At 40.9% G+C, this 21,089-nt stretch overlaps 1 protein-coding gene across 2 annotated transcripts; it reads right to left on the reverse strand.

The window, feature by feature from the left end:
• Positions 1-5,891: 5,891 nt before the first annotated feature.
• Positions 5,892-17,055, reverse strand: mat2ab (methionine adenosyltransferase 2Ab). 2 transcript variants are annotated; one of them, XM_081367302.1, is made up of 9 exons: positions 16,907-17,055; positions 14,878-14,955; positions 14,663-14,785; positions 13,403-13,515; positions 13,186-13,329; positions 11,937-12,155; positions 11,641-11,823; positions 9,934-10,067; positions 5,892-7,713 (listed from the first exon to the last, which is right to left on the reverse strand). In XM_081367302.1, the coding sequence occupies exons 1-9, from the start codon at positions 17,001-17,003 to the stop codon at positions 7,611-7,613; spliced, it is 1,194 nt and encodes a 397-aa protein (XP_081223428.1). In that variant the 5' UTR covers positions 17,004-17,055; the 3' UTR covers positions 5,892-7,610. The 2 variants fall into 2 exon arrangements, with proteins under 2 accessions (XP_081223428.1, XP_081223429.1); XM_081367303.1 differs by having other exon boundaries at positions 5,892-10,067.
• Positions 17,056-21,089: the final 4,034 nt, after the last annotated feature.

Genomic DNA, 21,089 nt, shown 5'->3' on the forward strand with positions numbered 1-21,089 from the left:
ATAAATCTCAGAAAGAGTGTAAATTCGGGCTTTCCGGCTCCGGCCGAAGGTGTTGTAAGTGTAGAAAATGTGCCCACTCCCACGTGCTCACTGCTTCACACAAACACGGTCCCCATGGTAACGCGTTCAGAGCGCTCTCTCATAAAGCGGTCACACGCCGCTCGAGTAATAAGTGTAGTAAATGTGCCCACAACTCTGTGCTCACATCTACCTGTAACTCGCTCTGCCACTCGGTTACCCCGGGCAACAGCGGCTCAAGCCGAGGGTGTTATAAGTGTAGAAAATGTGCCCACTCCCATGTGCTCACTGCTTCACACAAACAGGGTCCCCATGGTAACGCGTACAGAGCGCTCTCTCATGAAGCGGTCGCAAGCCGCTCGAGTATTAAGTGTAGAAAATGTGCCCACAACCTTGTGCTCACACCTACCCGCTGCTCGCTCTGCCAGCCAGTTACCTTGGGTCACGGACCCTCTAAAGCTCCCAAACACTGGCCGTGTCATAAGTGTAAACCCTGCGCCCGCTCACGAGCACGCACACTCACTTGTAGACATTATAATCCCCACGCCACTCTCACGCCTGGGATGTTTGACAGCAAATCACGCTCCATCCGATGGGACCGAGCTACTGAACGCTGTACAGTCGGCCAATACTGTTTACCAGCCCCCGTGTTCGAGCACCAGCGGCGCGCGCGCCGCGCCTTTCTCTCTGATACAGGCTCCCCATCCCGCGCAGCGCGGCGATCTGAGCCCAGAGACCATTCGACCCCTAGCTATGCATGCGGAAGCATGGGAAGCGATTCAGGGCGCGTCAGAATGGGTGCTGAAAACTATAAAACACGGCTATTCGCTTCAATTCGCTCGTCGCCCTCCGCGCTATACAGCACAGACGGAGACGAGAGTGAGTTCAGAAGCTGCGCACTTGCTTCAAGCAGAAATAGCGAAGCTGCTGCGCAAAGGGGCTATAGAACAGGTTCATCCTTCTTTGAGCGAGTCGGGCTTTTTCAGCCGCTACTTCCTCGTGCCCAAGAAGGACGGAGCGTTCAGACCTATTTTAGATCTGAGACATCTGAACAAAGCCCTCATGAGACGGCCGTTCAAAATGATCACAACCAGAAAAATCCTCGCGCAGATTCGCCCAGGAGACTGGTTTATCTCTCTCGATCTAAAAGACGCATACTTTCAGATCCAGATAACTCCCCGTCACAGGCCATTCTTGAGATTCGCCTTCGAGGGTCGAGTATATCAGTACACAGTCCTGCCGTTCGGCCTGTCTTTGGCACCCCGTACATTTACGAAATGCATGGACACGGCCCTCGCTCCCCTGAGGAAACAGGGAATGCGAATACTGAATTATCTGGACGATTGGCTTATTCTAGCGCAGTCAGAGACGGAACTTGTGTCTCACAGAACAGCGCTTCTCAGCCATCTGGAGGAGCTGGGTCTCTCGGTCAACTGGACCAAGAGCTCGCTATCACCCCGTCAGTCAATTTCCTTTCTTGGAATAGAACTGGACTCGGTGGCTATGACGGCCAGACTGTCGGAGCAGCGTGCGCGCCGCATCCGCCTCCTCCCTCCAAATAGGCAGCCGGGTTCCGCTGAGGACATTCCAGCGTATCCTGGGGCATATGGCCTCAGCTGCAGCAGTGCTCCAGCTGGGTTTACTGCGCATGCGCCCGCTCCAACGCTGGCTGAAAATGCGCGTGCCCCACCGAGCCTGGGCGGCCGGCGGCTTGCGAGTCAGAGTGAATCAGGGCTGCATTTCAGCCCTGCAGCCCTGGCTGGCAGCCGAAAGGTATCACACAGGAGTGACTATGGGAGTGATTTCACACCGGAAAGTTGTCTCGACAGACGCTTCCAACCTAGGTTGGGGAGCGCTCTTCGAAGGCAGACCGGTCTATGGCCGCTGGTCAGACCAGGAGAATCTCCTACACATAAACTGTCTAGAGATGCTCGCGGTCGAGAAAGCGCTCAAACACTTCCTCCCATTCCTCCACGGTCACCATGTTCTAGTCCGCACGGACAATACATCGGTAGTGGCCTACGTGAATCACCAGGGCGGTGTCAGATCAAAGATGCTCTGCACCCTGGCGGAACGCCTCCTCGTGTGGGCTCAGCACTCTCTGCGCTCGCTGAGAGCCGCGCATGTGCCTGGCCACCTGAACGAGGGCCCCGACAGACTGTCCAGGGACAACGTTCCCCCTGGGGAGTGGTCTCTACACCCCCAAACAGTCCAGTCACTGTGGCGACGGTTCGGCAAAGCGTAAGTCGACCTTTTTGCGTCAAAAGACAACGCTCACTGCCCAGAGTTCTTCTCGAAGAACGAGGACGCGCTGGCCCAGATCTGGCCCAGCGGCCCGTTGTACGCTTTTCCCCCGGTCTCTCTGCTGCCTCAGGTCATCGAGAGAATCAGGGAAGCGCGCCACTCAGTGCTCCTCATAGCCCCATGCTGGGAGAACCAAGCTTGGTTCCCGGATCTAATACAGCTGGCAGACTCAGCCCCCTGGCCGATACCGGTGAGGAGAGACCTTCTCTCTCAAGCACGCGGATCGATATGGCATCCCCATCCAGAGCGCTGGTCTCTGCATGCGTGGAGCCTCAACGATTACACGCTAATCTGCCAGACGGGGTCATGAACACGATCATACAATCTAGAGCCCCCTCTACGAGGCGGCTCTACATGTCGAAATGGTCAGTGTTTAACACATGGTGCACTGCTAAGGGGCTCGATCCACAGACATGTGGGGTATCGCGAATACTGTGTTTCCTTCAAGAGCTACTGGACGCGGGCAGGTCCCCCTCCACGCTCAAAGTCTATGTTGCGGCCATTTCAGCGCTCTCTGTTTCTGAGCAGGGCCGCGCATTAGGAAGGAACGAGCTCGTCATCCGCTTCCTTAGGGGAGCCAGGAGGATGAACCCCCCGCGACCCCCCTCGGTTCCTATGTGGGATCTCTCTCTGGTCTTGGAGGCCCTGAGAGCGCATCCCTTCGAACCCTTGGAAACTGTGGATATGAAATACCTCACGCTCAAAACCGTTTTTCTGATAGCTCTGTCGTCAGTCAAACGAGTGGGAGACCTTCACGCGTTATCTGTTAACGCCGCGTGCCTCGAGTTCGGACCTAATGACTCCAAAGTCATTCTCAGACCGAGGCATGGGTACGTTCCAAAAATTTTGGGCACTCCCTTCAGAGCACAGGTCATTTCCCTCTCAGCCCTGCCGACGCACGGCAGCGAGGCCGATAGTAATCTCCTCTGCCCGGTCAGGGCGTTGAGAAACTACATTTCACGGTCCGCCGCTTTCAGGCGCTCGGATCAGCTCTTTGTTTCGTTTGGTGGGCGCACCAAGGGTCTTGCCGCCTCGAAACACAGCCTGTCCAGATGGATAGTGGACGCTATTGCTGCTGCTTATGCGTCTAAAGACCTGCAGTGCCCATTGGGCGTTCGAGCTCATTCCACTAGAGGCATGGCCTCGTCGTGGGCATGGTCCAGCGGGATTCCCATTCATGACATTTGTGCAGCGGCAGGCTGGGCCTCCCCCTCCACATTTGTTAGGTTTTACAACCTGGATGTTCCCGCCTTGCAGGCGAAAGTGTTATCAGTCTAAGTCTCGCGTATGCCAGCCCACTATCTGTGCGCGGGCTACGTTGTGTGATTTAGCTCTACTGGTTGAGCTGCACTATGCAGGGAATTGTCAGTTAGGACCGGCCGTGCCGCTCCTAACCCCCTAGTGTGTGCTTATGTACGGCGCTAGCCCTCTTCGGGCTGCCCGGCTCTCCGCTATCACGTTCCCCGGGCTCTCCCTGGGACTCATTCAGTGGATGCTGGGCGCGCACGGCGTTGACAAGGGCGTTCCCGTAGCGTAAGCAACTACGCAATACGAGAGAACCTCTCGTAAGAGAACGTTTCGGTTACTCACGTAACCTCTGTTCTCTCTAGAAGAGGGAACGAGTATTGCGTAGCCCGCCGTGCTCGCGCCACGAGCTCATTTCGCTTCATGCGACAGAAACCAGAGAAGCAGCCTCCGAGCCCTGTTTATATACGCTAAACCACACCCCTTTTCGCGGGCTGTGACGCATTAAGCGCGCCAAGCGCGCTCATTGGTCGTGACGTCACGCCAAGGGCTCAGCGGTAGGCTGCTGCAGTTGCCGCAGGGCAGCCAATGGGCACGCTAGTTAGCTTGCCCTAGGTCTGCAGGCTGCCGCACTGCGTTGACAAGATTATAAAAATTAAGGATAATTTTTGGCTTCAGTATCTCGAGAAAGAAAGGCTTTCCCGTAGCGTAAGCAACTACGCAATACTCGTTCCCTCTTCTAGAGAGAACAGAGGTTACGTGAGTAACCGAAACGTTTTATTGCATAATTTCATAACTGGGCACGTGGTAAGTAAGGCCTAACACGCTGCGTGAGTTTAGGATTTAACCTTTAATTGAGCTGACATTTATTTTTAGTAGAATGATGTAAGATACTGTTTCACACCAGTCAGCTCATATCAGTACTGTACATGCCATCCATATTATGCAAGATAAAAATATAAGCAAGTGAAACGCACTGATGGTGTTCCCTTGGCAAACGAAACGAAACATGTTCAGTGATTGATATTTGAATTTGGAAAGTAAGCATGCTAGACGTAACTTGATCACACATGCGATTGGTGCTTGGTACAGTGTAACTGTAGAACTGTGTTACTGAAGAGCAGAATATGAATATGATTCTCTGGTAGCTGTTTCTGTGCTGCATGCAACTGTCAAAAGCACTAATGCAACTGTTGATTCACCATTGAGCACTTAAAGCAAACACTAAATATTAAAAAAATCACAACAGGGTATTACTGATGAATTTTATGTCATATAATAAAATACCCTGTTCTTGTTTAAACCACAAGCCTTATTTCAGGTATTTATCCAAAAACCCACTGACTTCAGGACGATGGAAACGGAAGTGCTAAAATGCAACTCGTTTCGTGGTTTGGCCAACCCTGGTAATCCAGAGTTCTCGCGAGAGCACAAGTTGAATTTGCTCAGAGAGTTTACTCTGGCATCGAGTAATGATGCTCATTAAATATGCCCATGTATCGAGCTGCACCAATCACATCGGGTTATCTGATATAGGCGGGCCAGAGGCGAGCTAAACAGAAGACGACAGCGATGTGACGTCGAAGTCATTAGTAAACATTGCAAGATGGCTATGGATGAACACCAGTTGTTTGAAACGGCTTTGGCCGCTACAATGAACGAGTTAGACTTGGCTTTTTATCTAAAAGAGGAACAGAAGACGGCGCTCGAATCCTTCCTTTGCAAGAAGGACGTTTTTGCTGTTTTGCCGACCGGATACGGCAAGAGTCTAATCTACCAGTTAGCTCCACTGGTAGCTAAGCGTATGGGGCTTGTTGTGATTGGTCGTAGTGTTATCCAATTGCGTGCAGTGAGATTTTCAAATGCATGCTCGGTGCCGCCCCTCGAGCTGGACGATTTTCATTAGTCGATGCCAGACCATTAATCTTTTAGATTTAGGTCTGGATTTCCAGGCTAGGTTTGGCCTACAAAAACACATCATCCTTGCAGCACTCTATTAACATTGTCTTATCAAACATGAACCATTCAGATAACACAATGAATCTTTCCAGCATCACCTCAGGAAATATTTTACCAGAGTAAAACTTGGAACCATAATTTGTTTCCACCTGCCGGTTTAAATCACGTCAGTTCAGAGTCTCTTGATAAACTACACATTTGAGTTTGAATGCTGATATAATGCAGTACAATCATTAACTCATGTCCATCTTAAATGTTTCAATAAAGTACATACTTTTGTATTATATGAATATAATTCAAACCTAATTTCTAATGTTCTATTTTTCACATTTCTATAAACAGAGAGAAAAAGACACGATGACATTATAATAGAAAACATTTTATTGTTAAAAATAAATTAAAACTGGAAGGTAGGTAGAGAAATATATATATATACTGTGTGTGTATATATATATATATAGAGAGAGAGAGAGAGAGAGAGAGAGAATATGCATGTAAACATGGCTAGTTTCTCTGTACAACACCAGCCAAAATTGCTATCCCTCTGTTCAAGAAAAGACGAGAGTGTGAAAGAAGAAATACAAATAGCATCTTACAGTGCATTAGAGTATTGGCCAAAAGAAGTGGCACTGCAGCAAACACTTTCCTTCTGGCTGGTCCCCAAAGTTTTTCTGTAAGACACTTGGGAACCACAGAGCACTAGGGAAGAGACCAAGAACAGCAACATACAGCATAACAGTTGACCTCCAGAGTACAATATGACAGCACAAATAAATAATACACATTAGCCGCGCTTCCACTGTCGTGCTAGTGCGTACCGGGGCCAGTCGCGTCTCCACTGTCACTTCCGGGGCTTGATCGGGCCTCGTTCAATCACTTTCAGGTTTGATCACAAACAGAAGGCTGTTTGTGATCCGATGTGGATTCTGATCACCGTATAAGGTAGAAATATTTATACGCGATGTAAAAGACTATGCACGCTAACAATTACCATAGTAAACATGAATGCTTGAAGAAATCAGACAAATCATAAAGGCTATCACAATCTGTCGGTAGCATACGTCTCGTCTCTTTATACCGGACTATCATAAAATAAAGCAACTTTTTTTTCAGGAGCTTCCTGTTTCTCTGACTGAAAATATAACTGTACTGGGAGAGAGAGCTAAAGCTCCCCAGGTCGTATTTATGGTGGCATATTTGTAGAGATTATCATTCTTTCTAAATGTGATGTAAATATGTCCTGTAACTACCAAATAAACAGAAACAGACGTGAATGAATAAGTGTGTCCTCTTTCTTTTGTGAAATAACGGTAAACCACTCTATTTCTGTGTGACTAATGTGCAATTTTGACTCAAATTAATTCATTATGATCAATGTATCACTTTTTATTGTAAACCTGTGGTAAAACATCGATGCTTGGGTTTTAAATATTCAAATAAACAACAGAAATGCCAGCAAACGGTCACTTTTATCATGTTTGTTTTGCGATCATGCTGTTTCCAGTGATTTTTTTCTGATTAGTTTTCTGATAAAACTTCCATGTGTTGGTGAAATGATGTGTTAGTGTGCCGTTGGTCCAGAGAGGCGGGTTACGGCGTGTTTTAGTGAAGCGCTGTGGAGCTTCTGGCCCGACAGTGGAAAGTAACGCAGCAGATTTTAAGCTTTTTAAAATCTTAAAATTTTGCTCCAGACCCGAGGCTATTAGCCCCGCCCGGCTCTTTTGAAGCCCTGGCTCGCACTGGCCCGACAGTGGAAACGCGGCTATTGTTTAAAAGTACTAAAATGGTTGGGAATGCTTATAATACAGTGGTGAAAGTGGCGCATAAAATCAAAAGCCATAGTTAATACTGGCCAACCAGTTTACAATTCTTGAATTTAAAAAATGAACACATTAATCTGTGTAGTACACTTCCTTTATCCTAATGCTGATGAACAAGTGCAATGGTTGATGATGATGGGAAAATGAAAGAAAAAGATGGACCAGCAGGACTTGTACCAGAATAAGACTTCTCCCCATAAGCCATGCGGGCTTCTCTGTAGAATACACCAGCAGGCCTAGAGAGGAAAAACCTTAACAAAAGGTTTAGTAGTGCAGCTTTTTGGGCACTTCCCAAGAGAAAGAGTCACGGCCAAAGTGGCCGTAAGCAGCAGTCTTCTGATATATTGGCTTCTTCAGCTCCAGCTCCCTAAAACACATTGGCCATTGATTATTGACTCATGAAAATGAAACTGTGTGCAGTTAAAAAGATGATCATGTAGCAAATATTTCAAGTGTGCGTTTGTACACCCAGCCAGCCAGAGAGGAGATGAAGCGTTCACTTACCGTTACACGCACTAGTCACCCTGAAGAAGGAAACCGCAGCATGAAATAGAGAGCAAGTCTAATAGCAAACACTAGCTAACCACTCGAACCTTTCCACTTTAGTGTACCATGAATCCAGAGAGGAAACATGATGGCTCTGTTCCACACCAGAGAGCTTTACACGGGAAGTTTTCTAACCACAATTGGCTGATCTGAAACGCTCTTCATGCTCACTAATGTGTGTCACACAAGTAGAGATATAAAGTGCATGAGAGACTCGAATGCTCACGGTCAATTGAGTGCAACGGTCAGATCCCGGAAGTAAAAACTCCTTTCATTTTCTCTAGAAATGCACCGATTTGAAAATTTTGGCTGATACCAATCACCAATAATTCTTTATATTTGAAAGCCGATAACCGATATATTGGCCGATAAATCTAAATCCAAGTCATTTCATTTTTGAGAGCCTGATTACAAAGACAAAAGTCTCACCATTAAAAGCCATGACCCAAGCACACAATTATAATGTTCTCATTATAATTTTATATAGCCTATATGAGACAGACTCGTGTTGCACTGAACTGTATTTTCCTGTTTTAAAGTGATTCCAATCATATTTCAAGCAATTCAAAACCAAAGTGTCTCAGCTAAAGGAAATAATCCATTATTTATTGGCTTTAATATATCGGCTAAATTGTTTTATTGGGCCGTATATAAAAAATAACATTTATATTTATTGTAAAAATGAACATATATCGACGATACCGATGTGGTGGCCGATATATCGTGCATCCTAATTTTCTCCAAAGAGGATTTGATTTTTAATGATGACTTATAAACCATTACAGAATACATACAGACCTACTGTGAGCTCCGAAGTTTGTAATATGCTTTCGATGAAGCCATCTGTTTGCATTATTTCAAGTTATTTTTTAAATAATTGTTTAACAGTGGAATTTGTGTTGAAAAATTACATTACCCATGATGCTGTACGGAAAATTTGACCAATCAGAGAATCGCGCTGAGCAAATCACACCAAAAGAGCTTTAGCAGGGAACATGAAGCTCTGCAAATTACGTAATCAAGTTGGCTTCGCTATTCTCTCAAAACACGCCTCTAAGTGCCATCTGAAATTTTCTTCTAGAATGATCATTTTTATGAAGCTCGTATATTTAAGTTAAGTAATTTCACTTAAATGGCAATTCATAGGTGATTTTCATTGCCATTTAAGTGAAATTACTGAACCTAAATATACGAGCTTCATAAAAATGATCATTCTAGAAGAAAATTTCAGATGGCACTTAGAGGCTTTTGCATCTGAACTCTTCATATATAACTTGCATATAACTTTAAAGAATTCACCTCATTGCTGGTTGGCTTGGTTAATGACTTATAATGCTTTAACAAAGACTTTTTAAAAATCTCTGAGAAAAATTAATGAAAGAAATACTTCTGGAACCAACGCCACTAGTGGACAGGCACTAATGCACTTTATTCCAAACAAGTTTGACTTTAGCATGTTGCTAAGCTAACAACTCAATATTCACAAAGTACATGCAAATTTTGGGTAAAAATGTGAATTAGATTAAGTTCATTAAGGTATTGTCTTATCAGTGACTAAAATAAAAAATAATACTCATCTTTCTACATAATATGTACTGACTGCTTTAAAAGAGCACTGCTTTGCAGTAGTGTGTGTGTGTGTGTGTGTGTGTGTGTTTGTGTGTGTGTAACAATCATGTTGTAACAATTCCAGTAATTTCATTTTTATTTTACATTATTACTTTTCAATTTCTGAATGTCTACTTTAATACTTGATGTTGTATTAGATACAAACATCATGCACTGTTTGGGGCCAATTTCTTGCTTTTCATTCTATTATTGACTCTTTATGTACTGAATCTTGAATAATTGCGTTGAAAATATTTTTGCTAAGAGTTATTATAATCTGTCTGATGGAATCGAGGGATGCAAAGACCCAAAAAAGGAGAAGCACAGACAGAAGCAAAAGAAAAAGGAATGATTTACACCCAAACCTGTTAAGCTGAAAGATGAAGAAATATAAAAGCGAGAGAGGAGTGTGTGTAAAGACAGCAGCTGTTACCTCACAATGACTCCTGGACGAAGATCAAAGTTTTTCTTGACTATTTTCAGCAGCTCCTGCTCACTCTTTTGGGATGTGCCATAGTGGAAGATGGAAATGGAAAGAGGATGGGACACTCCAATGGCATAAGCAACCTGTATCATAGTGAAGGAAATTTCATTCATATATTGATGAACTTGATTATTTAAATCTTTGCTTAAAACTCATTATTTTTCTATTGCTTTTAATGTTCCTTGATGATTATTTTTGTATTTGACTTCTGTTAGAATTTTGATTTTCTTTTGATGTTTACTTTTGTCGCTGATTTTATTTTTGTGATATTAGTTTTCTACCGCTTGTATTTATTTTATCTGTTGTAAAGCACATTGGTCAGCTTCTGCTGTTGTAATGGTGCTATATAAATAAACCTAACTTAAACTTACACCGTGTCCTAACCAGACGCGATGCGATAAGATTCCAACGACAAATAATTTGTCTGTCCACACAAAATCAATCAAAACCCTCAGCCAATCAGAACAGCGTGTGGGCGGAGTCAGTCAATCAGAACAGTGTGTGGGCGGAGTCTCGCGGCACCAGCGACAGTAATCTTGACGGCACTCGCAAGAAAATGGATAAGTAGCTACATAATCAAATTCACAAATATTACACCATTTAAACATTATTTAAAATACATAGGCTACTGAGTTACTAAAGCAATCTTTGTCAAAGAATACACTTGTTTGTTCACAGTTTGAACGTTCTTGTTTCCATTTGTTTAATTTCAAGATCTGAGGTGAATTATCCATTGTTGCTTTTACAGACACAAAGCTGGAGAACTAAATGATATTCAAAGTCACATTACACGCTTTTAACATTAAATAAAGCTCATAAACAGTACCTGAGATTATCATTGCCACACTTTGTGTTCCAGCGCGACGTCACAGAAAAATAGAAATCATTTCTAACATAGAATCGCCGTATGGCAAGCCATGTGATTCAGAATTACGGTATAGATTAATCGCGTTTACAGCCAAACGGCATCAAATACGGCGTTTTAAACCATATTTGACGCCGCAAAATACGCCATTGTAATTACTAACGCCGTAAAAAACGCGTGAAATACGTCAATGACACCGTATTCGACGGCGTTTTAGTATGCATGGAAAGAGACGCTTTTTACGCTGTTCATCTCGCCGTAAAAAACGCCGTTTTGGTTGCACAGAGTGTGCATTATTTTACGGCGTTTTGTTTATAGTATAATGAGACACGCCCACTAATTTCCACAGCCAGTGGAAGTTTGAACTGTTCTGTCCCAATCAATGATGAAATGAGTCAGACCAGACCAATTCAGCACGGATCATTTAATCCTGAAATGATTACACACTAAAACGCCGTCGAATACAGCGTCATTGATGTATTTCGCACGTTTTTTTACGCCGTTTGTAATTACAATGGTGTATTTTGCGCCGTCAAATACGGTTTAAAACGCCGTATTTGACGGCGTTTGGCTGTAAACGCGATTAATCTATAGCGTAATTCTGAACCACATGGCTTGGCATATCGTCGCGTGTCGCCGTTGTGGCCAGTTAGGACAAAAACTCTGATTAACAAGGAAAATAACCTTTTATCGCGCGTCGTGTCGCGTTTAGTTAGGACACGGTGTTAAACTTGATCAACTTCAAAGAATTATACTTGCTCAGCAGAACACAACATATCTGTGCGACTGACCTGCACAAGAACACGCCTGCACAGTTTGGCCTTCACGAGAGATTTGGCCACCCAGCGGGCAGCGTACGCAGCAGAACGGTCCACTTTAGTGTAATCCTTTCCAGAGAAAGCTCCTCCACCATGGGCTCCCCAACCTCCATAGGTATCCACAATAATCTTACGACCAGTCAGGCCGGCGTCACCCTACATCAGTGGAATAGCGTTTACATTAGTGTGAAGAAAAAATAAATAACTCATTGCTACTCATTCATGTACGTATTACAACTTTATTGAAGATTTACAAAACTGGTCACTACCTGAGGGCCTCCAATGACAAAGCGGCCACTGGGCTGCAAGTGGTAGATGGTGTCATCATCCAGATACACGGAGGGGACCACGACTTTGATGACTTTATCTTTGAGCGCATCACGCATCTCATCTAGACAGATGTCTTCATCGTGCTGCACTGAGACTACAATAGTGTGGACCCGCACCGGCAGCATGGCACCACGATCCTGTCTGTACTGCACAGTAACCTGTTCACAGAGTCATGATGCACTGTCAGGACACACTCTCTACACAAGTGCCTGCATGCACTTCTAGCTAGAAGAAAAGAAAAAACTTTTTGTGTTCAAAAAACACATTTTGTGTTCTGAAATGCAATACCCAGCATTGCTGGTCACCAGGATAAGGTGTGTTTTGCATGCTGGGAGCAGAACGGGAAGCGTGAGTGTTAGTGAACCAGCTACGCCAGAGAACAGCTGGTTTACCAGCTAGACCAGCACTATACCAGCTCTAACCATCATAAACCAGCCTGGACTAACATGGAAATCATGCTGGATTTTTCAGCAGGTTAGAATGCAAGAGTCGGATTCTGGGAGCAAAAACTCATCTTTTTTATTTTTTTTATTGGGAAATTTATTTCTAATGATTATAATGATTATTATAAAGCGTTATAATGATTATACACATTACAGACAGACCTAATGTGTGCTATGAGGTTGTTAACTGATGGTATATGCTTTAGTTGTCTGCGATACTTCAGATTATTTTTAAAATAATCATGTTAACATCTGAATTTGTGATGAAAATTGATTAATCACCATTAATCACATCTAACATAAAAGTTAATGTTTATATATGTGTGTGTGTATATCATTGTATTTATATATTTATACAGTATATATATATATATGCACTATATATATTTGTGTGTGTGTGCGTGTATGTATTTACATATACATATATATTATATACACACCAACTTTTATGTTATAAGCGATTTTTGATATAAATATTAACTAAAAACATAGTTTCTATACATATAATCAACAACTTTAAAATAATTGTTTTATTTATTATTGTTTTATTTGATTATGCAATTCACAATGCTTAAAGGAATTTTAGTCCTTTTCCTCACTGAAGCCGTTAAGTGTCTTTTTGTCTGATTTAAAAAAAAAAATTAGCTTCAAAACAAAAATGTAGAATGTTACGATTCACCTCATTGCTGGCTAGTTTGACTAACGGCGTATAACGTTTGAACAAAGACTTAAAAACCCAGCAGACCTGAGTCTTGGAGTCGGGCCGGAGCCAGGGCAGGGAGCCGTTGCGCCTCAGTTCTGCCATCTTGGCATTAAGTTTGTGGGCGAGCACAATAGTGAGTGGCATACATTCCTCTGTCTCATCAGTGGCATAACCGAACATTAGACCCTGAAAGAAAAGGAAATATTAATATTGAAATAAATGTAATTAAAAGAGTTTAACTGACAGTTTTTGGACTCACCTGGTCGCCGGCTCCAACGTCCTCTTCGTCACGGTCAAGGTGAACTCCCTGGGCGATGTCTGGAGACTGCTGCTCCAGGGCCACCAGAACATTACAGGTCTTGTAATCAAAGCCTATGGGTTCAGGACAGGGAATATGGATCTGTTACAGTTGCTCCGATGACATTTTTTTTTTATTTGTTTGTTACCTTTAAGAAGTACACTACCATTCAAAGGTTCGAGGTCAGTAGGATTATTTGAATAATTAAATTTAAATGAAAACCATTTTTTTAAAGGGATGGTTTGGAGTAAAATCAACCTAGGGTCCTTTGCACCATGACCTGGAGCCAACGACGAATTATTATTTTTTCCGAAGTGTTAACAACTTAGTGTTAACTAATAATTGTTGCAAACTGGTACTACCAACAAAATATTAGTGCATTCCTGGAACTGGGCGTCGTTACACTACTTCCTTATGCATCGCTTTCTGCAGGACTTTTACGGGCTTTTCCCAATCCCAAATCACGGAAGTGACCTCGACATCCGGGTTAGCGGTAGCATTAGCCGTCAGGCAAGTGTTATTTAAATAAACTCCTGATGTACTTACAAACTTTCCAATGCCTGGTTTTATGAGTACAGAAACTATTTGTGCTACTGTAGAAGTTTGGTGCCATTCTGGGCATTATTAGTGGGGTAATTAACGAGATACATCATTGGATCCATTAGCGCCTGCACTAATCCATTCGGCTGATATCTCTAAATAAGCTCTAACTTTAATAATGTTCAACCAAGGGGAAAATGCTTCTGGGGGGGTTTGGCTCAAGGTCATGGTGCAAAGGACCCTAGGTTAATTTTACTCCGAACCATCCCTTTAAGTAAAACTAAAACCATTAATTCAAGTTAAACGGTCACCATTGATTCTAGTTTGTGCATGGTTGGTTCTATTGGGTTTTACTTGTTTCAATCACTGTCCATGAGTGTCATGTTCAGCCAAACATATCTTTTTTTGAGTGAATGATTTCTGAAGGATCATATGACAATGAATACTGGAGTAATGATGCTGAAAATTCAGCATTGATCACAGGAATAAATTACATTTTAAAATATATTCACATCGAAAACAGTTATTGTAAATTCTAGTAATATTTCACAATATTACTGTAGCTTTGATCAAATAAATGCAGCCTACAAAACATTTTAAAAATCTTGCCGACCCCACACTTTTGAATGCTAGTGTAAACGCTGCGGTATCTATAATGAAATGCAGGATCATCAAACAAACCCTTGGCTGAGTCGTCGTAGCCGATGTGTTTTATGGTGTCACGGACCACCTTCTGATAGTCTACAACAGCACGAGACGTCACCTCTCCTGCCAGCAGAATCATTCCAGTCTTGGCTACAGTTTCTAGAAGAAAAAGATGAAAAGGGGCCATGAAACATTATTATTATTCAGACCTTTGGGGAAGACACATGCAAACCTCGAGAAAGTCAACGTACCACAAGCCACTTTTGCATCTGGGTCTTGCTTCAGGTGAGCGTCCAAAACCGCATCGCTTATCTGGTCACATATCTTATCTGTACAATGCAATAATAACAATGATTAGTGTTCTATGTGTTTGTCAAAATCCACACTAAGCTTATCCATTTTCCGAAAGACGTTATTCTTGTGTACATGCATTTGAAATTGTATTTGTTTCAGTAAAAGCACCTCTGTGTGAGACGTATGATAGATGCAGCATAAGTGTTTTACATTTCTTTATACACATAAGAAACAGGAAGAAAAAAACTATTACACTTTATTTTAAGGTGTTCGTGTTACTGTGTAATTATATTGTGTAATAATTAACCACATGTACTTTCTATAGGGTTAGGAACAGGGTTTGGTTTGGGCTAGTTACATGTAATTATGCATCATTTACTGTTTTTACTAAACTCTTTTTTGTTGCCAAAAAAAAAAAACACATCTGCAACTTCTTTCCTGGTTAATTTTGATCAGTTTTGCTGATACTGCAGGTGTTTATGAAAGTGATTTAGTGTTTTTTTGTCACTGTTTAACCCTTCTATTGTCTGTTAGTGACAATGGTTAACAATAATCTTGTATCTCTTATCACAAGCACAATAAAAGCAAACTACGTGTTTAGTTATAAAAATGATTGAAAAAGAAGTAATGCATCTGTTGTCCTTATGGTTCACATCTGAAGAGCTAGTTGGCTATTTAAAGAATAAATACGGGCTTTTCAGTGTGTTATACAACTTTGCAATTTTTACTTATTTTTATTGCTTTATTATTATTTTAGCAAATCTCTCTAATTAGTTTAGATCCAATAATATTTTACATAATCCAAGATCTTCCACGTCTAATGGCATTTTCTACTGAATGTTCAACTATCACATCTGAAACTATAAGAAATACAAATGTGTCCATGAAATAAAAACAAAATGGTTGCACTTTATTTTACAGTACGTGCACTTACCTAAGAAAGTACTGGGTAATATACGGTAACTACATGGGTTAAGGTTACGTTTTGGGGTAGGTTCAGGGTTAGTAGTTATTACCCAGTTATTGTTATTACTATAATAATTGCATAGTATGTACATGGGAAACCGGACTCTAAAATAGTGGGTTACACTTTATTTTAAGGTGTCGTTGTTACAGAGTGATTATATAAGCACTGAGTAATATAAGCAACTACATGTAGGCTACTTATTAGAGTTAGGGTAGGATTAGGGTTTGGTTGAGAGTTAGTTGCATGAAATTATGCATAATTTACTGTTATTACTATGGTAAGTACATGTAACAAGGACAACTGTAAAATAAAGTGTTACCCAATATTATAACGAACAAACCCATTTCTGAAACAAACTAAACTGAAATTTAAAGTATCTGAAAATAACATTTATTGTACTTTTTTGTTATTTTGGCGATACCAGATCACTTTCATTGCAGATGAACCGAGTTGATAAAACCATATGGATAATAACGCAGAGTGGGCGGAGTCTGCGCGGAGAACAAATGTCTGATCCCACATGTCGCGAGGCTGTGTCTCAATACAATACCTGGAGAGATGCTTACATAGACAACATTTCTGACCATGAGAGAGAGAGAGAGAGAGAGAGAGAGAGAAAGAAAGAGAGAGAGAGAGAGAGAGAGAGAGAGAGAGAGAGAGAGAGAGAGTGTGTGTGTGTGTGTGTGTGTGTGTGTGTGTGTGTGTGTGTGTGATGAGAGCATGCTGTCTAGGATGGCAGCTCACTAGTTTTTAAGACACAGCCATGGAAACAAAAGTACAATCGCGTTTCCAAGTCTACAGCACATCAGACCGACATTCATTTATTCTGAGCATTGATGAATTATACATGTTTGCAAACAAAAGCAAATACAGGTATATGGTTAGAAACAAAATCGAATTAAATAATAAGCAAAATAGAACCGTACGTTATTACAGTGAACATGCAGAACAGGTGCTGATATGTTATGTAATAGCGGAGTTGAATACTCATCACTCAAAGTTTAGTTTGGATATTTTACCTGGATGCCCTTCTCCAACGGACTCCGACGTAAACAAAAAGCAGTCCTCCTCAATGAGAGAGTTATGAAACCCGTTAATTTCTCCGTTGCCGTTCATCGTTTTTAGTTTCTCTTTTGTTGTAGGCTACTTTACTCAACCGTTTGGAAAGCGCAGGAAATCTGTCACCCCTATGAGAAACGCGGGAGTATTTATGGAACGGCCCGCCTCGCGTCATCAGGGGCCCGCGCTCTTTCGTCCTCTCGGGTGACTGGACGAAACCATGTTGCGCGGAGGGGGTGTGGCTCAAAAATCTGTGAGGCAGGCTATATGTCAAGAATGATGTAAACTTGCATGAGATTGCATTGCACCCGCAGCGAAGTCCACAAATACACTCTTGCGCAACGTGCTCTCATAACAAACATTTGAAAAGATTAAGGTACGTATTTACACAGAAACATACACCAAATAATACTACACTAACAAAAACTTACCGTGATAAAACCACTTATTTTCTTGATATGTAGGCTATCATACGTTTAAGTACATGAAGACGTACATGAAGTGTGATCAGTGTAATCTATTAAGTAAGTAAATATCATATCATGAATATTAAAACTTGCCACTCTAAAAATGCTGGGTTGTTTCAAGCCATGTTTGGGTCAAATATGGACAAAAACCAACGGTTGGGGTTGTCCATATTTGACCCAAACATGGGTGGATGCATTTTTTTTAGTGTAAGAACTCACACTTGCACAACTTTTATTTTTAGCAATGAAGGCTTAAAATATAATTAACCAGTAGGATACTTGTTATGGTTTAGACACATTTACTGTAATACAGTGATAGGCTACTACATTAACAAATTATGCTACCATGTTTTGGACACGCACCATGGAAATCTTATTATTTGAAGGACACTGGAGTATCATGTAGCCTAAACAACATGTTCAAACTTACACAACTCTTAGTGATAACAAAGACTTAAAAACAACATTAACCATTAGGCCTACTTGTTAAGGTTTAACACACATAGTAATAAACTTAGACTATATGCTTTAACAAAATGTGCAAATTACCATGATTATGACGTGAGGAGTATCATATAAACACCATGGTATATGATTATGAAATCCATGTTACCTCACGATCTTGTGCAACCTGAGGACAAGCATCATTAAAATATATAGGCATATTATAATGGACTAATTGGCAAGTGCAATAACAAAAAAGAACAAGAATGACCATGAAAAACATTCATACAATAATGCATATATAATTTATATCATTCTTATTTGATGTTTCTTGGAGTATCATGTCATTATATCAATATGAACTCTATGTGAACACAGTCTTGCGCAACTTACTGTGAAAACAATGAACACTTAAAAACATGATAAACCATAATGCTGGCTTCAGAGGAAACCAAAATACAATTACAAGAGATAAAATGGATGCCCTGGAGATTTGTCATGCTTTATCGGCTGTTCTGATGTGATTTGAAGAAAGGTGAATTGTATGTCTGCTTCTCACTTGAGCATTGCCTCTTTTGTCAATATTGCCATGGGGAAAAACTGTGTTGTCGATTTCTACCAATTATGTCTGAGAAAGGACACGTAACTGAAGCAAAGTTCCTTGATATTGATCTGAACTGAACATCCTCTCATATAAACGAGCTTCATAACCACCATGTGACGTCATCAGTTCTGTACTTTTGTACCTTGAAGGAATAGTTCATCTAAAAACTCAAAAAATGACTTATTTCCCCAAACAGTCTGGGTTGTCAGTATGATTTTTTATATAGAATGATTTCTATCTCAAATAAATACTGTTCTTTTGAACTTTCTATTCATCAAAAAATCCTTAAAATCCTGTTTCATGGTTTTTCAACATTGATAATGATCAGATTATCATTAGAATGATTTCTGAAGGATCATGTGATACTGAAGACTGGAGTAATGATGCCGAAAATGCAGCTTTGATCACAGGAATAAATTACATTTTACAATATGTTCACAGAAAATAGTCATTTTAAATATTTCACAATATTACTGTTTTTTACAGTAAACTGTATTTTACTGTAAATGCAGCCTTGGTGAGCAGTCGTCAGTTACACTTTATTTCGATGGCCCACTTTAGACATTCTACTAACTATAAGTAACTTTGCAAAAATTTTATACTAAATGTAAAAAAAAAATTGGATTTTTATTTTTATTTATTTTTCGCGTACAATGACAATGTTGTCCACGAAAACGATTAAAAATGCTGCATTCTGCTGCCTGGCCAGTAGATGGCGATGACACTTTGTAAAGAAACACTAGACTCCTATAGATTAAACATGTAACATGCATGCTCATGACGTCACCGTTTTCACTAATTCACGTTTTTGTAGTTTACACGGAGACGATAACGGTATCGGTTTAGAAAACTTGCACTTTGAAACTCATTTTCAAAAGTTTTCAGCCCCCAAAACGCTGTTGGCGTGTAAATGAACGGCCAAAACGCTAAAAAGTTTCCAGTTTCAGTTGAAAATGGTGTCATGTAAACGCCCCCTAAGTAGACTGTCTGCTCAATATCTGCATGTTTGTATTATAATTTCTTATTAGGATGATCCACAACACACATTCTACTGACTATAAGTAACTTTAATTACAACTACATGTCAACTTTTTCTACTAACCCAAACAGTCTACTCGGAGAGTGAGTTGACATGTAGTTGCACATAATGTAACCCTAACATCTAACAGTCTACTAATACTCTAATGAGAGTTAGTTGACATGTAGTTGCAAAGTTACTCATAGTTAGTAGAATGACTAAAGTCTTCTATTAAAAAACATTAAAAAAAATCGAAATGTTGAATGGTTGAACTAACAGCAAGTTTGGCCACAGCTCTTAAAGGAAGGTCATGACACCCTGGGTGCGGTCCAAAGGGCAATGTCATTAATTGTTATATAATCCAAACAATATATTACTGTTTAGTGGGTCAAAATACAAGTTATTAGCCTGATATAATCACCTTAGAGATTAAACATGGAAGCAATTAAAGCCTGCAGAATTTCATTCAAAACTACAATGATGAACTTCACTACATAACTTTGCACTTTAAATGTATTATTATTATTATTATAGTTGTAGTATTTATCATTGCAGAAATGAGAAAGAGCATTCCAGTAGGATTTATTATTTATGTGAAACATAATTTTTTGATTTTGAAAGATCTTGTAATTCAGCCTGTGATTTGCGAATAGATGTCCTCATTCTAGACTAATTGTCATATATTGCCTTTTTAGTAGGACAGCATGACAATTCTCTCTGTATTATCTATATTCATACATTGTCCCTCCGCAATCCACCAATTCTTATCATGTTATTCTGTTTCTACATGTAAAGACACGAAACGGATATTTCATCTTGAAATCTGTTGTGTCATATTAGAGCAGCAATTCTGATTCAGATGCAATCTTAATAAATCGACAGTGACTCAGGTGTTTTATTATGACGCATAAAAAGAAAGATTTCCTTGTCGCGGTCAGGATGAGACAGCAGTTTTTAGGCACAAATCTCCGGCACAATGGCACAGCTAAACACCACTCCTCTCAATCCAGACAAGTATTGCATCAGAAATGGGCAATGCTGGCATGCAAACACTGTACTGTCTATACAAACACTTCCGTGATTAACGTTCTCATGATCAGGCTGTTTTTCTTATCAATCTCCCTGTGAAACATCATTATAACAGCAGGGGAAGTTTTCTTTAGTTATGTTATACGAGGTAAACCCTGTTGTTCAACTCTGATGATTGACAGTTTGAATAAACTCAAAGACAAGTCCAGCCTTGTGTCTTTGATAATGCGGTTTCATCCACAACGTGTTTGTACCATCTTTATTGTTATGCATCCGACAGTTGCAGTCCTAAACAAATAACATTCTGAAAAAAAAAAAAAAAAAAACTATTGCATAACGTGTAATTCAGGGCACATTAAAACATATTATTGCTGCAGTAATCTGTGTGATATGCATGTTACCCCTCTGCTGCTGTTTGGTCATTTTTGAGCGAATAATCTTTTTTTTTACTTTATCTGAATATACGAAACTTGGTAAAGGTTTTGGCACTTGCTGTGTGAACACACACACACACACACACACACACAAATCATGGACATGATTTGAAAAGGTTAAATGGTCCTGAAAAGAATAGTCACACT

This window comes from Scardinius erythrophthalmus (genome assembly GCF_964197995.2).
Source record: "Scardinius erythrophthalmus genome assembly, chromosome: 5".
Taxonomy (NCBI): Eukaryota; Metazoa; Chordata; class Actinopteri; order Cypriniformes; family Leuciscidae; genus Scardinius; species Scardinius erythrophthalmus.

Coding starts and splice junctions, on each gene's coding strand:
- mat2ab (XM_081367302.1), bottom strand. CDS start 17,003: ATGAACGGCAACGGAGAAATTAACGGGTTTCATAACTCTCTCATTGAG. Junction 13,330..13,402: donor ACGTTGGAGCCGGCGACCAG/GTGAGTCCAAAA, acceptor CTTTTCTTTCAG/GGTCTAATGTTCGGTTATGC. Junction 11,824..11,936: donor TTGTCATTGGAGGCCCTCAG/GTAGTGACCAGT, acceptor CCACTGATGTAG/GGTGACGCCGGCCTGACTGG.